The 22,195-nt window shown below is 40.9% G+C and overlaps 2 protein-coding genes across 3 annotated transcripts; both read right to left on the bottom strand.

The window, feature by feature from the left end:
* Positions 1-623: 623 nt before the first annotated feature.
* On the bottom strand, positions 624-17,997 carry mtx1a (metaxin 1a). 2 transcript variants are annotated; one of them, XM_036944748.1, is made up of 8 exons: positions 17,846-17,997; positions 7,834-7,903; positions 7,285-7,364; positions 6,336-6,428; positions 5,550-5,732; positions 2,225-2,301; positions 1,950-2,107; positions 624-1,830 (listed from the first exon to the last, which is right to left on the bottom strand). In XM_036944748.1, the coding sequence occupies exons 1-8, from the start codon at positions 17,939-17,941 to the stop codon at positions 1,592-1,594; spliced, it is 996 nt and encodes a 331-aa protein (XP_036800643.1). In that variant the 5' UTR covers positions 17,942-17,997; the 3' UTR covers positions 624-1,591. The 2 variants fall into 2 exon arrangements, with proteins under 2 accessions (XP_036800643.1, XP_021413303.2); XM_021557628.2 differs by having other exon boundaries at positions 624-1,833.
* A 2,203-nt stretch (positions 17,998-20,200) lies between these two features.
* On the bottom strand, positions 20,201-22,031 carry LOC110533728. Its single transcript, XM_021618206.2, has 6 exons — positions 21,856-22,031; positions 21,438-21,734; positions 21,023-21,328; positions 20,792-20,911; positions 20,628-20,674; positions 20,201-20,490 (listed from the first exon to the last, which is right to left on the bottom strand). The coding sequence occupies exons 1-6, from the start codon at positions 21,905-21,907 to the stop codon at positions 20,395-20,397; spliced, it is 918 nt and encodes a 305-aa protein (XP_021473881.2). The 5' UTR covers positions 21,908-22,031; the 3' UTR covers positions 20,201-20,394.
* Between the last annotated feature and the right edge of the window lie 164 nt (positions 22,032-22,195).

The following is a 22,195-nucleotide window of genomic DNA, read 5'->3' on the forward strand; positions in this document are numbered from 1 at the left end:
CTGGATTTTTTTTCCTCATTTTGTCTGTCATAGTTGAAGTGTACCTATGATGAAAATTACAGACCTCTCTCATCTTTTTAAGTGGGAGAACTTGCACAATTGGTGGCTGACTAAATACTTTTTTGTCCCACTGTATATATTCATGCTACAGGTGTTCCCCCTCAATATGGGACCATCATCTTTACACCCCACATCCTAATTTTGGCATATATTTATTGTATCGGGTTCTGAGGGTATCTTTGAATGTGTTTGGTTAAGTTTAGGCAAGTAATCCCAATTGGTTAAGGTCAGGCAGGTTCAGGGTTTAGATTACGTTTAGGAAATAAATGTGATTGGTTAAGTTTAGGGGTAATGTGTATGGCAACCTGTGTGGCAACCTGTGTGTAACATTAGTTCTGCCATCAAAACAAGATTGAATAAGGTTAACTCTACTAACGATTGCATTACAAATTTACATACCATAAATTATCTCAAACAGGCTACCTTTGAGAAATTGAAAGATTGACTTTCTATGAGTTTCTTGCAACTCTGAATTAGACAATAATGTAACCCTGTATGGCTGAAGAGATCAACAGTAACCTATCATCCTAAAGCAGGAGAAGCCTTTACACAGCGAGCAGATGTATAGGAAAATTAAAGTGATTTATTGAACTTCGCTGTTTCTTGTATTGAATGATGCTTTGACTTGCTGCAATGCAGGAATAGGGCCAGCACAGTCTTCACTACAGCACACATTATGCATACGTTGTTTGAGCACAAATTGCACCGGGGAGGGCAATTTCCACAAGATTTTGAATCGGCCCAGAAACATTTAAATGCCCCAAACTTCAGGCTTGGCCCTCAAATTCATGGTAGGTGAAAAATTATAAAACAGTTCTCAGCCTGACAAGCAATAATATGAAAATAATATAAACCAAGAAGTCACCCCTTTATTTCCTCTGTTGAAATTATTATTATTAAACATCTAGAGACCTCACACACTGTTTACTGTGGTGGAGATTGTGGTCATCTTGGCAAGTGTTCAGAAAGAATGTGCTAACGCTACTAAGAATTCAGTAACATTTCAATTTTCACAAATGCTACCTGGGATTTGTTCCCTCAATAATATAATTTACACACGAAAGTATAATCAGTTGGATTAGATAAAGCACCAGGAAATTGAGAAAAGCAAAGCGACGTCATGATTTGGATCTATGATTATCATGCAATGGCAGTCAAAATAAAGCAGAGAAAACATCCAAACATTCTCCAAGTAAGACATTGAAGCACTCTTGGTACATGTTGAAGCATCTTAATGTATATTCCCACAGTGCTGCTCCTCCTCTTCATCGTACTCTACGGCTTTGGCCCAATCAAACACCAACCCCTTGCCCCTTCTTCCTATTGACTCCTCCTCCAGGATCTGAAGGGATTGTTGAGGCATCAGCAGTAGAGTAAACGTTCCACCTAGTCTAGAAGGCTAACTGGAGTTTCTGCCATATTGGTTAACACCTTTCCAGTCATTCCAGACTGATGAGGGAGCGTCAACGAAGAATTAGGAATAGAGACAGGAGATCAGTTTTGAGTTGCGGCCGTCTCCTCCTCCCCATCCTCAGCCCTCCTCCTCCCCATCCTCCTCTTCCCCGTGGGAGGAGAGTGACCTGAGACCTGGGGAACGGTGGTCTAGTGCCTCCTGCTGGACGTGTTGAATAGCCACAATGCCGGTGAGGAGGGCGTAGCTCAACATGGCGCCCAGGGCCACTAGGACTGACAGCAGCTGCTTGCGCCTCTTACCAGGCTCATTGTCAGCGTCACCCCCTTCAGGCTGGGAAGACACCTTGCGACTGATACCTTCTGCACAAAAGATAAACAAGAAAAAGTGTGAGACATGGAATTCAAAAGTTAACAATAGCAAGTTATATAATAGATATCATTGAAGACAATGTACAGTATGTTATGTGGTCCCACACCTCGTCCCTCGCTGGGGAAGTAGAGCGCCAGAATGTTGGAGCAGAAGTGGCTCAGGTTGTCCAGTGACTTGAGGTGCTGCTGGAGTCTTCCATTGGGCAGTTTCATCTTCAGGATGGGCACCAAGTAGCCAAAGACGAAAGCATCTAGAGATGAAGGTCTGGAGGGAACAGCGTCATGTAGTTAGAGACACATATGGATGCCATGCAAGTGAATTAAGTTGAGGTGCTGAATTCCCAGTTTAGTGTCGAGGTAGAACCTCTCTGTGTGGACTTACGAGTCTCCAAAGAAGAACTTGTTTGAGCCCAGCCTCTGCGAGATAAGGTTCATACACTCCATAGCATCGCGGTACAGCTGTAGAGAGAAAGGTGTTGACAAACCGACCTCAGGCCAAATTCTCACATAATTTTGAATCATGATATATTCCTTATTATAAACTGGGTGGTTCGAGTCCTGAATTCTGATCAAATCAAAGTTTATTTGTCACATGTGCCGAATACAACAGGTGCAGACCTTACAGTGAAATGCTTACTTTCAGGCTCTAACCAATAGTGCAAAAAAGGTATTAGGTGAACAATAGGTAAGTAAAGAAATAAAAACAACAGTAAGAATACAGGCTATATACAGTAGTGAGGCGATAAAAGTAGCAAGGCTACATACAGACACCGGTTAGTCAGGCTGATTGAGGTAGTATGTACATGTAAATATGGTTAAAGTGATGAACAGAGAGTGGCAGTAGCGTAAAAGAGGGGTTGGCGGGTTGTGGGTGGTGGGACACAATGCAGATAGCTCGGTTAGCCAATGTGCGGGAGCACTGGTTGGTCGGCCCAATTGAGGTATTATGTACATACAGTGGGGAGAACAAGTATTTGATACACTGCTGATTTTGCAGGTTTTCCTACTTACAAAGCATGTAGAGGTCTGTCATTTTTATCATAGGTACACTTCAACTGTGAGACGGAATCTAAAACAAAATTCCAGAAAATCACATTGTATGATTTTTAAGTAATTAATTTGCATTTCATTGCATGACATAAGTATTTGATACATCAGAAAAGTAGAACTTAATATTTGGTACAGAAACCTTTGTTTGCAATTACAGAGATCATACGTTTTCTGTAGTTCTTGACCAGGTTTGCACACACTGCAGCAGGGATTTTGGCCCACTCCTCCATACAGACCTTCTCCAGATCCTTCAGGTTTCGGGGCTGTCACTGGGCAATACGGACTTTCAGCTCCCTCCAAAGATTTTCTATTGGGTTCAGGTCTGGAGACTGGCTAGGCCACTCCAGGACCTTGAGATGCTTCTTACGGAGCCACGCCTTAGTTGCTCTGGCTGTGTGTTTCGGGTCGTTGTCATGCTGGAAGACCCAGCCACGACCCATCTTCAATGCTTTTACTGAGGGAAGGAGGTTGTTAGCCAAGATCTAGCGATACATGGCCCCATCCATCCTCTCCTCAATACGGTGCAGTCGTCCTGTCCCCTTTACAGAAAAGCATACCCAAAGAATGTTTCCACCTCCATGTTTCACAGTTGGAATGGTTTTCTTGGGGTTGTACCCATCCTTCTTCTTCCTCCAAACACGGTGAGTGGAGTTTAGACCAAAAAGCTCTATTTTGGTCTCATCAGACCACATGACCTCCCATTCCTCCTCTGGGTCATCCAGATGGTCATTGCCAAACTTCAGACGGGCCTGGACATGCGCTGGGGGACCTTGCGTGCGCTGCAGGATTTTAATCCATGACGGCGTAGTGTGTTACTAATGGTTTCCTTTGAGACTGTGGTCCCAGCTCTCTTCAGGTCATTGACCAGGTCCTGTTGTGTAGTTCTGGGCTGATCCCTCACCTTCCTCATGATCATTGATGCCCCACAAGGTGAGATTCTAATAATTGCAAAATCGGCAGTGTATCAAATACTTGTTCTCCCCACTGTAAGTGTATAGCTAAAGTGACTAAGCATATATGATACACAGAGAGTAGCAGTAGCGTAAAAACACCTGATTGGCTGACAGCTGTGGTATATGAGACCGTATACCACGGGTATGACAAAACATTTATTTTTACTGCTCTAATGACGTTGGGAACCAGTTTATAATAGCAATAAGGCACCTCTGGGGTTTGTGCTATATGGCCAATATACCACTGCTAAGGGCTGTGTCCAGGCACTCCGCGTAGCGTCGTGCTTAAGAACCAGTGGCGGATTTAGGCAGAATCGTAATGGGCAGCCGCCCAGGCATCTTGCCGGGGGCATGGGGCGCTTGCACAAAAACAAAAAAAAGTATTCCGAATGGTGACATTTGCGCGATCGGTTTTCTATCGCTCATTTGCACATCACGTCAATGATATCATGTCACCGTGTGGGACCGTGGGTCAATTAACCTAATCGGAGTGGGCGCCCTTATTCTAGTTTTATTTGCGTGTTTTTTGTTAGGAATAAGGTAATAGTGTAATAATTTAATTCTCTTTTTTATTTGTATTTATATACTATAATTTGTTTCCATTTGTCTTTGTTACTTCTTTTTGATATTTAAGAGTCTTATTTTTGTATATATATTTATATCGTTGTTAAATGTAATGATTATTTATTTATTGTTCCAAATGTCTGAATAAAAATTACAGTTAGTGCAGAATGGTGCTCACCCAGGGAGCCATACAAGCTTGAACCGCCACTGATAAGAACAGCCCATAGCCGTGGTATATTGGCCATATACCACACCCCCCTGTCTTATTGCTTAAATTAACTTCTGCAAGAGGTTATACCAAAACACTGGTCTAGGGTCAGCTTTCCGCATCCATATTCAGATCTTTAACCATTACAAGACTGATAAGAGCTACCCTGGACCTGATCCTGTATGTAGATAAGCTTTGCCCTGGACCAGCGCTTTGGGAAACAAGTCGAGTTCCCATGGCAAGCCTATAAACCATTACGTCATCACAGGGAAGAGCAATGATGTCTGAAGCATGCATCAGCTCAGCTACGGAGGCAAGTCCAATGTTCACACCTCTCTCAGCACATGGTTTAATCACAGCGTAACACCCCCAATGGCCCTATTCACACATTATTTTTTGGTTTGTTGATAACCTATCCCAATTCACACACCTGGAATTTTATGGCCATTTTTAGGTGTTTTTAATGAAAAGTAATAATCTAACTTGCTAACAGCAGTGGTATATTTAAAATGTGTGTTGTACAAGACCGAACTGGACAAGAACTCAAAACCAAAACATGTGGTTGGCACTCAGGAAATAGTCTTGAACCTATTTTTTCATTTAAAAAATGGTTTATTGCTTTTTACTGTTCACTGCATGTTTTTGTATCAGGTGCCATTTTTGCAGAGTGATGCTTTCTCAACAATATATGTATCTAAGGTTTTTCCTTCATACCATTAAAAAAAAAATCACCACAGTATTATTTTTACATTAAGAATTCTGTATAAACAATATAAATGATATGGTACCAATACAGTATGCTCCCCCATACTAGACTGATTGCAAAGGGCCCCATAATAAAATGTTCTTTAGAAAGACTATTAAAACAACAATTGCCTTTGGGTGTACCTACCCTACCCTACCCTACCACCTCCTTCTCCACCTCAACTCACCTCCTTCTCCACCTCCTCCCCTGCTGTCAACTCTTCGTCTCCCCTGACCAGCCTCAGCCTCTGGAGCTGCTGGCGCTGAATGCTGCCGGGCAGGAAGAAGTTCAGGGGGAATGGGGCGTGCTCCGCGTGCCAACGCCGAGTCACCTCCACATAGTTCTTAGGGTCAATCCACCGAGTATAGACCTAGACCAGAAAGACAGAGAAGCACAAAAGTGTGAAAGAGATGCAAAAGGGCTTCAACAAGCTAGAGGTAATGACATAGTAGTCACTATGAATTAGAATCCTTAGGATATTCAGATTTTTCAAACAGACACAAAATACAGCAGTTGAGCTACACATTTTGGCATTGAGAGCACAGTGGCTGTTTATCCCACTTCAAAGTGCTGCAGGAAGCCACAGGTTGTTCCATGTTGACACGGTTCTGCTGGCACAGGAAAGAATGTTTGAGGTATTTTCTTTATAGGACACAATGAAGCACCAGGTATAATTACCTACAATCTTTCTAGCGAGACAAAGAGAAGTGAGATTAAGTAGGACAAAAACACAGTAAGCAGTTATGTGACAAAATAAAATGACAAAATTATAATAACATTTTGCCATAATCGGAGTGATGTGGCACAACCCAGTCAGTAGTGCACAACTAGTGACATCTTCCATGTCATCTCATTCTTGCAGAAATGTCTTCTACAACCTCGTCACTCATTCTATCCACACATACACCCTCTATCACTCCCTTCAGCCCCCTCCCTGTCTGTCTTGTTCTCTCTGAGTAACTGTGATCCTCACCAGAGCTGGCATCAGTTTTTCCTCCAGGAGTGAGATGAAGGCCAGAGTGTCTGCTCCCTCTTTGGCAGACAGGTCGAAGTCGGCATTGTATTTCTGAAAGATAGGTTCATATCACAACACACTTCAGGCGTTTCATCACCTTTCACGAACATCACCGACAGGATTCATGGACCACAACATCTTAAACCAGTCTTGCTGTTGTCAGGTATTCTAAATAGTTTTTAAAGCCCTTCTGGAACAATACCATGAACCCCCTTGGCGCGATTACACCATTAGCACTTTCCATGTTCTCCAGGAACCCATTGAAAAAACTAAAAAGCTACCTCTATGTGGAGGCCTTTAAGGGACTCCTGGCAGTCTAGGTGTTCTGGGTCAAGTGTTTTCCGTCTAACCTCATGACTGCAGGGCAGTCAGTCTGAAATGGTGCATGCTGGGGTCAACAAGAACTCCACATGTCTGGAAATCTTAGAGAGATTCTATCTCTACCTCCCTCTCCCTCCCTTGCTCTGGAGGGTAAAATAAGCTGTTTTTGACTGACTTTGGGAGGTTTGTCTGGAAAACCCACCATCCTTACCCCTTTACTGTCTAATCCTTTGGGATGATCTCACCAGGGTTTCCTCCCTGTTCGCTCACATTGACACCACAACAGCACTTATCAATCTGCTTTGCATTGTGGTTTCTAACATCCCTACTGCAGTAGCTCACAACCCACCTACCAGTCCCCCTGACTGGTTAGTATCTTGGATAATGGGTTCCATCTGGGCATTAGCTGAAGTGTGCATTTAATTGAGCTTGGGGGATGAGAGGAAAGATCATAGGAGACATTGCTTTTTTCAATGGGAAATTGGATCATAATTCACTTTAAGCAAGTGTGGAACAGAGCATGGAGCAGCTCTTTCAGACAAAGTAGAGGACTGTGCTGTACATGAGCAGGCGGTCTCTCCGTCACCTGTTTCCTGAGGTGGATGATGATGTCACTGGGCCGAGACAGGCTCCCATTCTCGCTGGTCTTCAGGGCAGGCAGGGAGCCTAGCAAAGGAGAAAAATGCATCATAAAGACAGGCACCTCACAACGCCACTCATTAACAGCCACTGTTAATGTGACCATTACAGACCGATGGAGAGAGAACAGGAGAGTGGGATAGAGAGAAAATCAAGAGATGAAGAAGAGAGCGAAAAGGCAGAGGAGAGCCATTGGTGAAGAGAGGGAAGACATTAAGTCTGGAAAGTAAGAATAAAGAAAAACATACTATACAGATGGAGAAATAATGTAGTAAAAGAGAAAGGAATAACAAACAAGAACAAAGTGAAAAGAAGGAGCTATCTCTATTTTATAGAGAGCACATTTTCCTTCCATTCCATTTCTTAGTCTCCCTGTGTTCCCTTTGATTATAGGAGAATATGCCTAGTTCTGAAATAAATTAATGCAGCCATGTTTCTCGAGTTGAGACAAAACAATATAAAAAAGGACCTAAAAACTAAAGACAAGACATCTTACCAGTGGGACTTCTCCAGGGGTTGCCGATCTTGTGAAGTTTGAGGGGTGCGCCTGCAAACTTTGCATAAGCCTGAAGGGAGATGATTAACAGATTAACGCTGAGTTAAAACATGTTGAGCCAGACATACCTTAGTTTCCAAAGCCTCGTACAATAAAAAAAAGCATCCAGGAAGCATCCAAGCTGGGCCCAAAATAATTGCACTGACAAAAGGGAGGGGGAGGGAGGCATGAACACCTCAATTAAGGCAGACCCTTAGGACCCAATACAGGGCATGTAAAAACAAACAGCAAGCATATAAACAACATGATTGTGGGATAGGCTGCATAACTCTAGACACCAGCCTATACTCCATAACCTTTAGCATCACGGCAAAGTCTGGCCTACCCGGGCCAAACCCTAACCCGGGCGACGCTGGGACAATTGTTCGCCGCCCTATGGGACTCCCAATTACGTCCGGTTGTGATACAGCCTGGAATCGAACCAGGGTCTGTAGTGCGCCTCTAGCACTGAGATGCAGTGCCTTAGACCGCTGCTCCACTCGGGAGCCCCAAAAATAAAACACTCAAAACAACAAAAAGGATGAAATGAAAGGTTGACACTAGGAATGAGACCTTGAGCCTTCTGAAAAGGATGGAGAAGAAAAAAAAGAAAAAAACTGCGCAGGTGCAAAAATAGCACATGAATTATTTGTAAAAACCTGTCCCTAATCACTGTGGACGGACATAAACACCTGTAGATGTAACAATGTAGATTACACAATACTGATTTTTATCAATGGGAGAGGGGCATTTCTTGCATTAGACTGTTCAGATGGAGAATAGGGAAGAAAGGATGTGGAGCCTGCCCTGCCTGAAAGAGTCCTGGAGCATGCAGTGTGCGTAGGCAAGGGAAGGTAGTGGCAGGTAGCTGAGCCACTTGTGATGGAACAAACTGTTCCTGAGTAGCCTATAAGGAGATTGAAAAAGTAGAAGGAAAGCAGTACAAGACCAGAGTAAAAAGGCTTGCGTAGGAGAAACTTCAATAGGCCTAATAGAAACAGAATAGGTGTCTACATTCTCACACTAAGATCAGGGCCCAGATTCACAAAACACTCCTTACACAAAAAAATTAAGAAGCTTTTTAAGAAAAAAAAAACCAAGTTCATAAGATAGTTCGTAAGTGCAATTCCTCAACAATATCTTAAGATTTAATGATTTTCTTACAAACTTCTCAAATATCTTCTTATGAATCTTCTTAGGATGTTTGTTGCTAGGCAACCAATTTATCATGTTAGCATAATTCTTACTGAGATTACTGTTACTAAAACATGTTCTTGGGTTTAAAATAATCCATACAGAAACTTTCAGATGAAGTTTGTGAGTGAATTAAACATGTTCAATCGCTTTCAAGAGCTTATTCTCCGACTGCCCAGAGTTTAGGACAAGGGTTTAGCTATCTTGGAATTAAGAACAAATCCAATAACGTTATTTTCAAGAATCTAATTTCTTCTTAACTTTTTGCTTAAGGAAAAAACATAATAAATAGAGAAAGAACATTTCCAATAACATTTTTGAGGAATAGCGACTTTTCTGGACTTTCTTCACAAATCTAGCTATGGAAAAAAATGTCTGTTAAGAAGACATTTCTTCTTAAGGTTGTGTCGATCTGGGCCCAGGTCACCTTTCATGGAACGGTCCTTCATTTCAACTTACTGTGTCCTGCACTCACAAGGAAAATCAGATTCCAGAACGAAATAAGCAAACAGTAATCGACTGCATTAATATGCCTTTCAATGGATCTCAAAGCAATTGTTGTATTGCAGCAGACTTGATACAAATGAGCCTAAAGACACATTGCACTATAGATTGACAAGGCAAATGCGCACAGCAACATTTATGATTGTATCTGGCTGATAGACAGCCATACATAAAATGACATTCATATAAATGTGGTTCGGCAGAGTTGAACAGATCAACCTGACTGTGCTTGCAGACAGGTGTGACGGGACGTAATCTCATGGAAAAGAAGAGGTAATTCCTTCAACAGTGTCCGCAAGTACTTACAAAGCCACTGTCAGCTGGTCCCAAGGCATTAAGAATGGCCTTAATGCTTTAATGTATCCTACAATCATCAAAACCGATAACACATAAAATAATTTAGATTCAGTCATTCAATACCTTTTACCTCAGAGATGAAATATAATCATGTAATTTAGGGTCTGCCCACAATAATGACAAACTGATCATATCACAAGCAGACATATGTATTAAGTCAACCGTGGCTTATTTAGATTGTACAATGTACAACAATAAAATCAACATTGGGCCTGGTGCTCCACTGTGAAGGACAGATATCACTTCAGATTGAAAGAAAAACTCATTCAAGGAGGCAGAACTAGCTAGATCTTCAATAATGGAATAGCCAGTGAAAGTTAAGAGAGGAATGGAGAAAAGCTGAAGTTCTCTCTGCAGTTGGCCAAAGTCACCCAACCAAAATGTCATTAAACACATCAAAGGCTGACATCATGGCTACGACTTTATTAGGAAATTCCTCCTCAACTTTTTATCTTTGGTTGTAAACCCGAAGACTAGCTAGACTGAAAATAAAATTCATATATTTATACCTGCCCTACAGGTCTAAAAGACATAACTAAAATATTGGTAGGCCTATGCAGATATGTAGCCTAGGTGAAAGCCAATCTTGAATGAATTATTGTGCATACCATAACACACACAAAACATAAGGAACACCTGCTCTTTCCATGACAGACTGACCAGGTGAATCCAGGTGAAAGCTACGATCCCTTATTGATGTCACCTGTTAAATCCAATTTAAATCAGTGAAGGGGATAAGTGAAATAATGATTTTTAAGCCTTGAGACATGAATTGTGTATGTGTGCCATTCAGAGGGTGAATGGGCAAGACAAAAGATGTTGGGGTATGAATGGGGTATGGTAGTAGGTGCCAGGCTCACCGGTTTGAGAGTGTCATGAACTGCAACGCTGCTGGGTTTTTCACACAACAGTTTCCAATGTATCAAGAATGATCCCAACCTAAAGGACATCCAGCCAACTTGACAACAGTAGGAAGCATTGGAGTCAAACATGTGCCAGCATCCCTGTGGAACACTTTCGACACCTTGTAGTTCATGCCCTGACAAATTGAGATTGTACTGAGGGCAAAAGGGCTGAAACGCAATAGGTATTTTTAATGTTTTATACACTCAGTGTATATACTATACAGTGCATTCAGGAAAGTATTCAGACCCCTTGACTTTTTCCACATTTTGTTACGTTACAGCCTTATTCTAAAGTGGATTAAGTAAATCTACACACAATGCCCAATAATGACAAAGTGAATACAGGTCTTTAAAAATGTTTGCAAATGTATATATATATATATTTAAAAAAAAACTGACATAAGTATTCAGACCCCACCATCCTCTCCTCTGCATGAGAGACTACAAACAGGTGCACGTAATTGAGTGCTAGCCTACATTGCACAGCCAATCATTTTTTTCCATCATTGCTAAATAAAACAGAGCAACACTTCTCATCTGAGGAATGTAAAGAGAGACTCCTCTTCTAGATATGTATGAATGCCACTTGCCTGTAGCAGAAAGACATGGTAGGCTACTACTGAATTTTTTACAAATAAGAGACTACCAGTGGAAGGGTATAACTAGACTAGGGTTAGGCTAAGGCCAATTTCACAGTAAAAGAGTGATGCTGAGATTCAGATTTTTCACTTTAAAATGTGTGCCAAACTTTGCATCTGCACTGTTCTTCAAGCGAATGCGTTTTTGTTTCGTTTTTTGTATCGTTAAAAGTAGACCCTATGCATAGAGTTGTATGGTTTGTTTTACTTTGCAATCATTGTTTTTGTTTGACCTATATTTCAAAGTGAAAAATCTGAGTCTCAGGATCATTCTGTTACTAACTAAACATGAATATCTTACATGATGTTCTAATTAACTATGCTTACTATGATAATAACTAGCCATTGGCAATAACGTACGCTATAAACATAGTCTAATCCAGTGGTAACCATCAAGTAGATATGCTAATGCTGTCATTTTTAAAATATTAACATTTTTAAAGAAAAATCTAGAAGGTTCTCTTATTCACTTTTGCAATTTCCTAATAGGTGGAATGTACAGACCTCTAGCCTAAATGCAGTGACATTTTGCCAGTTCACTAATGGAAAGAATGAGGTCTGTGAATGTGACACATCACCAGACATAAATCTACCCAGCTGAAAACCCGGGGGGCATCCTGGAAAACTCTGAATGAAATTGCTAATTTCCAGACAAGAGTTTGTCCAAGAGTATGATGTGTCACTAACATGGCTCCAGTTCAGTAGCCACTTTGTGGTTTCAGAGACCACACTGAGAGACAAACTAAAAGCAAGCAAGATGTGCATTTTCCAACCACCAAAAAAGTATCAGGGGAGGAAAGTCACTTTCCAGAACCACATTTGACATCTTGTTCCCTCCAGTAAGAGGTGGGTCCAAAATACACACATTAAAAAAAATTGTTTAATGTCTGAAAATTTGCCAGGGAGGAAAGTGTAGTTTATGATGCTTAAATCTGGTTTAATCAAGCCTGCAAGGTAATATAAGCTGTCATATGTGGCTTGTGAACACATCAGTCATTTAACTGAACATGCACAATGGAAATATTGTGGTTTACAGAAATACATTAGATGTTTTGGGTGGCCTTGTATTAAGAGAACACCAAATGGAACATTATTAGGTTTTACATTGGAGGAATGTTCAGCTATATCAAAAACACTGCTTACAGTCAGATACACACAACACAATCTTTGGGGTTTGTACAGTCGTGGCCAAAAGTTTTGAGAATGACACAAATATAAATTTTCACAAAGTCTGCTGCCTCAGTTTGGATGATGTCAATTTGCATATACTCCAGAATGTTATGAAGAGTGATCATATGAATTGTAATTATTTGCAAAGTCCCTCTTTGCCATGCAAATGAACTGAAAAAAGCTTGTCCGGAGAAGACAAGGTGAGCGCTACCATCAGTCCTGTGTCATGCCAACAGTAAATCATCCTGAGACCATTCATGTGTGGGGTTGCTTCTCAGACAAGGGAGTGGGCTCACTCACAATTGTCATGAACACAGCCATGAATAAAGAATGGTACCAACACATCCTCCGGGAGCAACTTCTCCCAACCATCCAGGAACAGTTTGGTGACAAACAATGCCTTTTCCAGCATGATGGAGAACCTTGCCATAAGGCAAAAGTGATAACTAGGTGGCTCGGAGAACAAAACATCGATATTTTGGGTCCATGGCCAGGAAACTCCCTAGACCTTAATCCCATTGAGAATTTGTGGTCAATTCTCAAGAGGCGGGTGGACAAACAAAAACCCACAAATTTTGACAAACTCCAAACATTGATTATGCAAGAATGGGCTGCCATCAGTTAGGATGTGGCCCAGAAGTGAATTGACAGCATGCCAGGGCGGATTGCAGAGGTCTTGAAAAGGAAGGGTCAACAGCAAATATTGACTCGGAATGGCCGATTAATTAGGGCCGATTTCAAGTTTTCATAACAATCGGAAATCGGTATTTTTGGGCGCCAATTTGCCGATAAAAAAATTAAACAACTTTATTTAACTAGGCATGTCAGTTAAGAACACATTCTTATTTTCAATGACGGCCTAGGAACGGTGGGTTAACTGCCTCGTTCAGGGGCAGAAAGACAGATTTTAACCTTGTCAGCTCGGGGGATCCAATCTTGCAACCGTACAGTTAACTAGTACAACGCAATAACGATCTGCCTCTCTCTCGTTGCACTCCACAAGGAGACTGGCTGCCTGTTACGCGAATGCAGTAAGCCAAGGTAAATTGCAAGCTAGCATTAAACTTATCTTATAAAAAAAACAATAAATCATAATCACTAGTTAACTACACATGATTGATGATATTACTAGATATTATCTAGCGTGTCCTGCGTTGCATATAATCTGACTGAGCATACAAGCATCTGACTGAGCGGTAGTAGGCAGAAGCAGGCGCGAAAACATTCATTCAAACAGCACTTTCGTGCGTTTTGCCAGCAGCTCTTTGTTGTGCGTCAAGCATTGCGCTGTTTATGACTTCAAGCCTATCAACTCCCGAAATGAGGCTGGTGTAAACGAAGTGAAATGGCTAGCTAGTTAGCGCGCGCTACTACTGTTTCAAACATCACTCGCTCTGAACCTTGGGGTGGTTGTTTCCCTTGCTCTGCATGGGTAACACTGCTTCGATGGTGGCTGTTGCTGGTTCGAGCCCAGGGAGGAGCGAGGAGAGGGACGGAAGCTATACTGTTACACTGGCAATACTAAAGTGCCTATAAGAACATCTAATAGTCAAAGGTTAATGAAATACAAATGGTATAAAGGGAAATAGTCCTATAATTTCTATAATAACTACAACCTAAAACTTCTTACCTGGGAATATTGAAGACTAATGTTAAAAGGAACCACCAGCTTTCATATGTTCTCATGTTCTGAGCAAGGAACGTAAACGTTAGCTTTCTTACATAGCACATATTGCACTTTTACTTTCTTCTCCAACACTTTGTTTTTGCATTATTTAAACCAAATTGAACATGTTTCATTAATTACCTGAGGCTACTTTGATTTAACTGATGTATTATATTAAGTTCAAATAAGTGTTCATTCAGTATTGTTATAATTGTCATTATTACAAATAAATAAATAAAAATCGGCCGATTAATCGGTATTGGCTTTTTTGGTCCTCCATTAAATCGGTATCGGCGTTGAAAAATCATAATTGGTCGACCTCTATTCTAAAGACACTGAAGCAGCAAACGTTGTGGAAATTAATATTTGTGTCATTCTCTGGCCACGACTGTATACATGGGTACCATGATGGACATACCTGGAATTTCCTGTAAGAAACTGAGGGGGGAGCTAAAGCCAGTTACAATTGCCTCTGCTGCATTGTAGCAAGAGGCTTGGAGTTAGCTAACAAAGCCAGATCCCCTAAAAGCTGTGTATAGAGTGGTGCATGTAAGACAAAGGGCACCAGACAATAGCCTTAAGAATAGCCTTATCTTCGATCCAGATGTCTTCCAAGATTGCACACTGAACAGATTCCTTCATTACTTCCTCCTCATTTGTCAACTTTAGGGCTATAACTTTGGGAGGGTAGCCGAACACCTGCATGATCTGTGTGGTTAATCATATGTTAGGCTATGCTGCATTCCTATGTTGCCGGGGCGGCAGGGTAGTGTTTAGAGCGTTGGACTAGTAACGGGAAGGTTGCAAGTTCAAACCCCCAAGCTGACAAGGTACAAATCTGTCGTTCTGCCCCTGAACAGGCAATTAACCCACTGTTCCTAGGCCGTCATTGAAAATAAGAATGTTCTTAACTGACTTGCCAAGTTAAATAAAGAAAAACAAAAAATAAATGAATGAATTATGATTGTAATGTTCATAATTCATGATTGGTTATCAGTCACGTTCAAACATTTGGCACCAGTAGTTAGGGATAGCCTACAAGATGACAGGTGATAAACTGTCCAGTCCAGTCTAATAATTATTAGGATTCTTTGGGTGTCACAACAGTTGCTAGTTGCTTTAATGCATGCCATTGTTTCTGAATCTAGGCCTATTATTATAGCTGTGTTGCAGAATATTGTATGGCAACACACACACACACACACATTTGTTCTACTCTCCTTGTGGGGTCAGTTGAATGCATTCAGATGTACAACTGACTAGATCCTTTCCTTTCTAAACAATTGATTCCCATTCAAAATCCTATTTTCCCTAACCTTAACCCCAAACCCTAATTGTAACCCTAACCACTAAGACTAAAATAGCCATTTTCCTTGTGGGGACTGACAAAATGTCCCCACAAGGATAGTAAAAACAAAAACACTCACACCAGTGGTGGTCGGTGCAGTTTAGGATTAGGGAGGACTTTTTTATATTTTTTATGAACATGGCCATTTCTTTATCAGCATATTGGATGACTGTCATTACCATTCCATTCACCCAGCTCAATGTAACATTGATAGGTTTAGGCTTCTACATGATACAAAAATGTGCCCTATACCCATCGTTGCTACAACCTAGACTACAAATGAAAGTGTATAATGTAGGTGCACAGGCTGAGAGACAAATTGGAGTACTCGAGGTGACAGACAGTGACACATTCAATACCGCCTGGAACAATCTTGCCTGTATCTAGCTGATCTGGGGTTTAATCATTAGTCCAAACAGTTTCTATTTGACAAATTCCGGTAGGTCCATCCCCGTTTCATTCCGTTTAAGAAACATTTTGCAACAGAAATCGGTGGAATGAATACACCCCTGATCTCCCGCACACACAGTTCACTTTCATAGCAGCCCCATACAGCATCATCACAATGTTCATTGAATAAATCATTTTCGCATCTACACGGTCTCCTCCTCTCTCCTTTTCCCTTCATACATCTGTCTGTGACCAGGAAAAAAAAAACTCTACATGTCAAACCGTCATACCATAATCGCTTACGCTAACCGCTACACAGCCTACATCGTTGTCACCATATCAGTTAACGTCATAGTCAACATAGCTACTAGAACTAACATATGAGTAAACCCACAATCCAATCCATGTGTACAATCACACAGTCCAGTGAACAGCAAGTTTAGCAGTTACACCGACGGGCTCCAGTGGCAATAAATTAATACAACCGAAAGCTTACCTTGACTAGGATCGCCTTAGCTAGCTAGCTAGCTAACATAAAAATAGCATTCCTCTCTGTTTGAGTCAGGTTGTTTAGTAGGCTAAATTAGCTGCATTAGCTAGCTAGCTAAGTAAGTGAAAGGTAAACTAACTAAAAAATATAGCTAGCTCACCCTCGCTCTCTCTCGCTCACTCTGCTACTTCCCCTTAATTTTTTAATAGATACATTTTTTCAAAACTGTTATCTTTCTCTCTGAGTCAACTACTCACCAAATGTTATACACTGCAGTGCTAGCTAGCTGTAGCGTATGCTTACGGTACTAGATTAATTATCTGATCCTTTGATTGGATGGACAACATGTCAGTTCATGCTGCAAGAGGTCTGATAGGTTGGAGAACATCCTCCGGAAGTCATTATAATTACTGTGTAAGTCTATGAAAGTGAGTGAGAACCATGAGCCTCCAAGGTTTAAATTGAAGTCAATGTACACAAAGGAGGATGGAAAATAGCTGTCCTCTGCCTACACCATGGTGCTACCCTATAGGGTGGCGTTAAGGCTACTGTAGAACTTCATTGCAAAACACTGTTTTAAATCAGTCATTTGGTGACTTGAATATATTTCTAGTATAGTTGTATCATCTAAAAAGGATAACTGTATATATGCTTCACTATTTGTATTTTTCGGAAATTCACTGAGTAGGATGGTCCTCCCCGTCCTCATCTGAGGAGCCTTCACTGAGACACACACACAGGCAGGCAGAGTGAAGGTTTACTGTACTTACAGCTGTTTACCTACACCTTGTTTTCATTGATTTAGTTAGCTAGGTACATTCGATTATCTACATTCTTGTGAGATGTATTTGCAAAGTGCCAGTGCATGCTGCTGTTGTTGGTAGTTAGCTGCCGTTAACTAGCTACGTTAGCTAATAACCGTTTCTTACATTGGACGCCGCTATAGTAACGGGTCGATAGCGACAATTGATAACCTTTCAGACAATTTTAAAAAAGTGTCTGAAAGGGGTATAAGTTAGCCAGATAGCCAGCCGTAGATACTAATGTAACAATGTTCACCTTGCAGTGTAATTACATAGTAGCAGCCCATATAACGTTAACTATCATGTAAATACACTTACCGTTAGTTACGGTGAAATGTTTATTACAAATAGCTAGACAACTAATAGATAGCCATGTCAGTGAGGGATGTGATGTCCAAGCCAACGCCATGAGCATTGACATTAGCTTGCAACTGAATATGAAGGCAGCCAAGCTGTGCGATCTTGCAATGGTGATATTTCTGGAATTACATCATAGTATATATCTTACCAATACAATTAAACACTCAGTGTCGACAGACGGTAAACCCCAGTCGCCTTCCCAGCAGTACAGCTCAGAGGTTGCCATCTGCGAGGAGACAGCCATCTTGAAATAATTGAACGACCTTTCACTCGGAAGTGATACCTCTCGTTGCCACTGACAACGTTTACATTTATTGTCTAGACTCCAGACTTCAAGAACGTTCTGTCGAGACGTTTTTGAAACTAGCCACCCCGGCCCATTGATAGAGTCCTTTGATATCAAAATTATGTATGATTAACAATATTCTATCTATTACAATGGAACTTTGAACAACATTTGCCATTAGAAATATAATTCAACATATGTGCTCCCCCTATGTTTTTGTGGTGCAATATTTATCATATCATAATGTTGTCATTATTCTATAAACAGTGGTCAAATTGGTCCAACAAACTGTGGTAAACTCTCCGGACTGTCTTTTCCAAATATTTGGAGCAGGACTTTGACCTGGAAAATGTTTCCAGTGTCTATGTCAGAATAGATTTAGCAGATGTTCTGAATAAGGATAGTTTATTTTTTCTTCTAAACCAATACATGGCTTTTTAATATGTGTTTGAGGAAGATTAATGCTGGAATATTTCACTTTAACAGTTAAAGAGGCTTTTGTACTTTGATATCTGTGGAAAATGAAAAACTCACGCAAGGGATAATTCATACCTCTCTATATGTTCTTAAGAGTGGTACTGTAACAAGAACTTTGAACTCAACCTGTCTATCCATAGGGCAGAATACAAAATATGAATGAAACTACTGTATAATCTATATCAAATGCTTCTCTTTTACTTTCTTTCACTCACTAAAGATTAATGTCAACAAGTCTACCTACAATGTAAGCATTGATAGAAGGAGAAGACAGGGAAGAATGATCCACCTAAAGGCAATGTTTTAACCCACCCCGACGGAGCTCTTAAACATGGAAATAATGCTGTGTCTGTTTTGCAACAAACTCAGCTCAGCAGCTGGCAGAGCCCGTGCCAAAGGGACATGCACAAGCCATGACATCATCAAACTGAGCAGGAGGAAAGGAGTTCACGCATTCCTATCAAGATGGGGGGAAGGGGGCAGGAGCCAAAAATCACCATTCCTTCCTTCCTTACAATGGTTCCACATCTAGTCCCTGCACACATTGAGAAATGTTAACTCCTCTCCCAAATTCCCCTCAATTGTCCTCCCATGATCCTATACACTGATTATCAAACAGTCTAAATATATGCTCAGTGTCAACACTTATTTTATAGATAGCACAACTGCATACCCCTCAATCTGACATGAATTACTTTAAGAAAGTCTCATGTGAAAGCAGCTGGTTGATCTTTTGAAGAGAAAAGGGGGACTTAGATAAAGTATTTTAGAGCAGTCTATATACTGGTCAGTTTCTAAAACTCCAATGTTTTACAATGGCAGTCAAAATGTCCAGGTTTCTGGTTTATGGACTGCTATGGCACCTGGAGGGTTGAATGGCCTCTGCTTACTCAGGGAGCATTTAAACAGAAACTAAGTTACACCTCTTTACTTCCTTCTGGTGGACAGTGTCTGCAACATAACAATGTGTCAAGTGAAGGAAACTGGCACAGCCTACAATAAAATTATTGATTTACAGCCAGTGTGTATGGGAACCATAAACTAATAATACAGAATATGAATACTGTATAGATTGGGGCGACAGGTAGCCTAGTGGTTAGAGCGTCGGGCCAGTAACCGAAAGGTTGCTAGATCAAATCCCCAAGCTGACAATCTGTCCTTCTGCCCTGAACAAGGCAATTAACCCACTGTTCCTAGGCTGTAATCGTAAATAAGAATTTGTTCTTAACTGACTTGCCTAGTTAAATAAAGGTTAAATAAATAAATAGATAATACATAAATTATTTCCACTTTCAAATAGCTTAAGGTCAAACACCTGTGTTTGGGTAAGAGTGTCTGCTAAAATGATGTAAATCTGTGGGTTTGTGTTGCAACATCACAGAGATGAAAGATGCTCCATCATTTAAGTTATAGAACGCACCTAACTTGTGAGATATTTTGAAATACTAAGAGGCAGAGCATTTGGACAAAAATGCTTACCATCAAATGGAGCTGTGCTGTTGAATATGCTGAGCATTATGTGAAACAAACAGGATGTGCTATTTATGTTGGAGATTAAAAAGATTCCATCTGTGACTCATTTTTATTGCTGACTATTATCACAAAAATCTCATCAGCATACGACTAGAGAAATTAGTTCACTCCATAAATTAAACTTGTCTCAAATGTAATTTACATTTGGCTATTATTTCAACAAGACAAATTATTTTTAATCACAAAGCTTGTAAAATGACAACACAATCTGACTAAATAAGTTCCTAATTTTAAAGGCAAAAATCCTTACATCATTGACTCAAATAAGTAGGTCAGAAAACATAAGCAAGAAAGCACAGGAGCATTTTGACAAACCGATGACCCTGAATGAATAAGCACTTCTTTTATGTTTTTGTAGAAAATGTAATTCACATGTAAGGTCTTACTAGGGCAGCTTTAGCCTACTTATATTGTCTGTTTTTAGCTGCGGCTGTAGGTAAGGGTCTCCCACGACCAGCTCCAAACTTTAAACTGGCATATTGCACTTCAGTCAGACCCTGAATGACAAGAAAACACCATCATCATCATCATTACAAATTGTAATAGTAGAAAAGGTAGTAATAGTAAAATCTCACAAAAAATAATACTAAGAATAGTATAATACACAAACATTTATTTAAAAAAGTTATTTTACCTGTGCTCCGTCCTGGTTGTGCTCATAGGCTTGAAATCTTTTCTTTCCTTTGGAAATATTATGATACAATATGTTAAAGATACAATTGATAGCCTATATAATATACTGCTGCTATAGATGTAGAAAAGTCACCAATCATGAATAACTAATCAAACAGTACTTACGAGGGTCGTGTCTCATTCTGCAAACATACAAGGTGATGACAATCACCACAATAGAAAGAAGGATACACATGCCGCCCAAAGAGATGGCCAGAAACATTCCCTGTCTGGACCTCTCCATTCCTAAAAATACACAATGTATTTTGACACATAAGAGTTCTACATCATTTTAAACTTAAACAGAGAGACATTCTAAACAAATGCAACCCATAGCCCTGGGGCGATCTCTCTTACCCATCCTGCTGACTGTCTTGTTCATCTTCACCCCACTGGTGCTCTCCATAACACAGGTGATCTCTTCACCTTCAGCCCAGGTATGGCCAGGTACAGAGATCTGGACTCTGACAGTGGCTGGCTTCTCTGACTGAACCTCAGGTAAACGCTCTGAGGACTGAACCTTCCCCTCCACCTCCCAGTACACCCTGGCCTGACTGGGATCCAGTCCAGACACCAGGCACAGGAGTGGGACTGGGGATGAGGGGGCCTCCTGCCAGTCCACAGGCACCAGGACCTCCAGAGTAGCTTCAGAGGTGATAGGGTCTGAAAGACAGAGGACATTACATGACATGGCATAACTACCAAATGTATAACTCCCAGGACTAGAAAATATGAAAGCTACTATAAACCATGGAGAAGCATCTGATCTTACCAGAGACTTCCAGCACACTCCCATTGCCCATGTTCAGCATGGCACCATTAAGCAGGGCACAGTAGAAGATGCCCACACTTGTCCTGTTGGCATTGATGATGTTCAGGAGGCAGGCCGTGTTGGTGTGGACACTGTAGGTTTTTTGAGGCCAGAGTGTGAGCTTTCTCATAGGTCCCACTTGCACCCATACGATATAAGAGCATTCCCCTCCCATTTCACTGATGTCACAGTGAAACGTCACATTGGTACCCTCTGCCACTGTTAGTGACCCTGGGTACTGGTATACCACTGCTCCTGCTGTGGGAGAGCATACACATAGTTAAAAGTCTGACTATAGAGACTAAATCATCTGCAACTTGATATTTAATGTACAGTCATATACAACAATAGTAGATGTTGTGCATTTCAATAATCTTACCAACAATCAAGTGTGCAAGGAGAAATGTCACCTGCATCCAACTTGAACACATCTTTAGGGTGAGGTGTTCTAGCACACATATCAAGTGCCAAACTGCTGAGATTGCCAAAGAGTGCGGAATATCTATGTACCGAAATAGGTCACGAACTCACACCACTCCTCCATCATTGCAGACAACAGAGCAGCACTGACTCAAGTCATCACATGGCTTAAAATGTGCTTCAAAGTGATGCATGAATAATGTCGCTGTTCTACAGCCTGGGGTATCATAAAAACACACACTTTTATTTATTTTTAAATCAATGGAATTTCCTTCATACAAGTGAAAACAGTTAACAGT

Source organism: Oncorhynchus mykiss, chromosome 2, assembly GCF_013265735.2.
Source record: "Oncorhynchus mykiss isolate Arlee chromosome 2, USDA_OmykA_1.1, whole genome shotgun sequence".
In the NCBI taxonomy this organism is placed as follows: Eukaryota; Metazoa; Chordata; class Actinopteri; order Salmoniformes; family Salmonidae; genus Oncorhynchus; species Oncorhynchus mykiss.

Coding starts and splice junctions, on each gene's coding strand:
- mtx1a (XM_021557628.2), bottom strand. CDS start 17,941: ATGGCTGTCTCCTCGCAGATGGCAACCTCTGAGCTGTACTGCTGGGAA. Junction 5,733..6,335: donor AAAAACTGATGCCAGCTCTG/GTGAGGATCACA, acceptor TTTCTGGTCTAG/GTCTATACTCGGTGGATTGA. Junction 1,834..1,949: donor CTTCCCCAGCGAGGGACGAG/GTGTGGGACCAC, acceptor TCTTTTGTGCAG/AAGGTATCAGTCGCAAGGTG.
- LOC110533728 (XM_021618206.2), bottom strand. CDS start 21,907: ATGTGTTCAAGTTGGATGCAGGTGACATTTCTCCTTGCACACTTGATT. Junction 21,735..21,855: donor CCTTGCACACTTGATTGTTG/GTAAGATTATTG, acceptor GCTCTCCCACAG/CAGGAGCAGTGGTATACCAG. Junction 20,675..20,791: donor CAGAATGAGACACGACCCTC/GTAAGTACTGTT, acceptor ATATTTCCAAAG/GAAAGAAAAGATTTCAAGCC.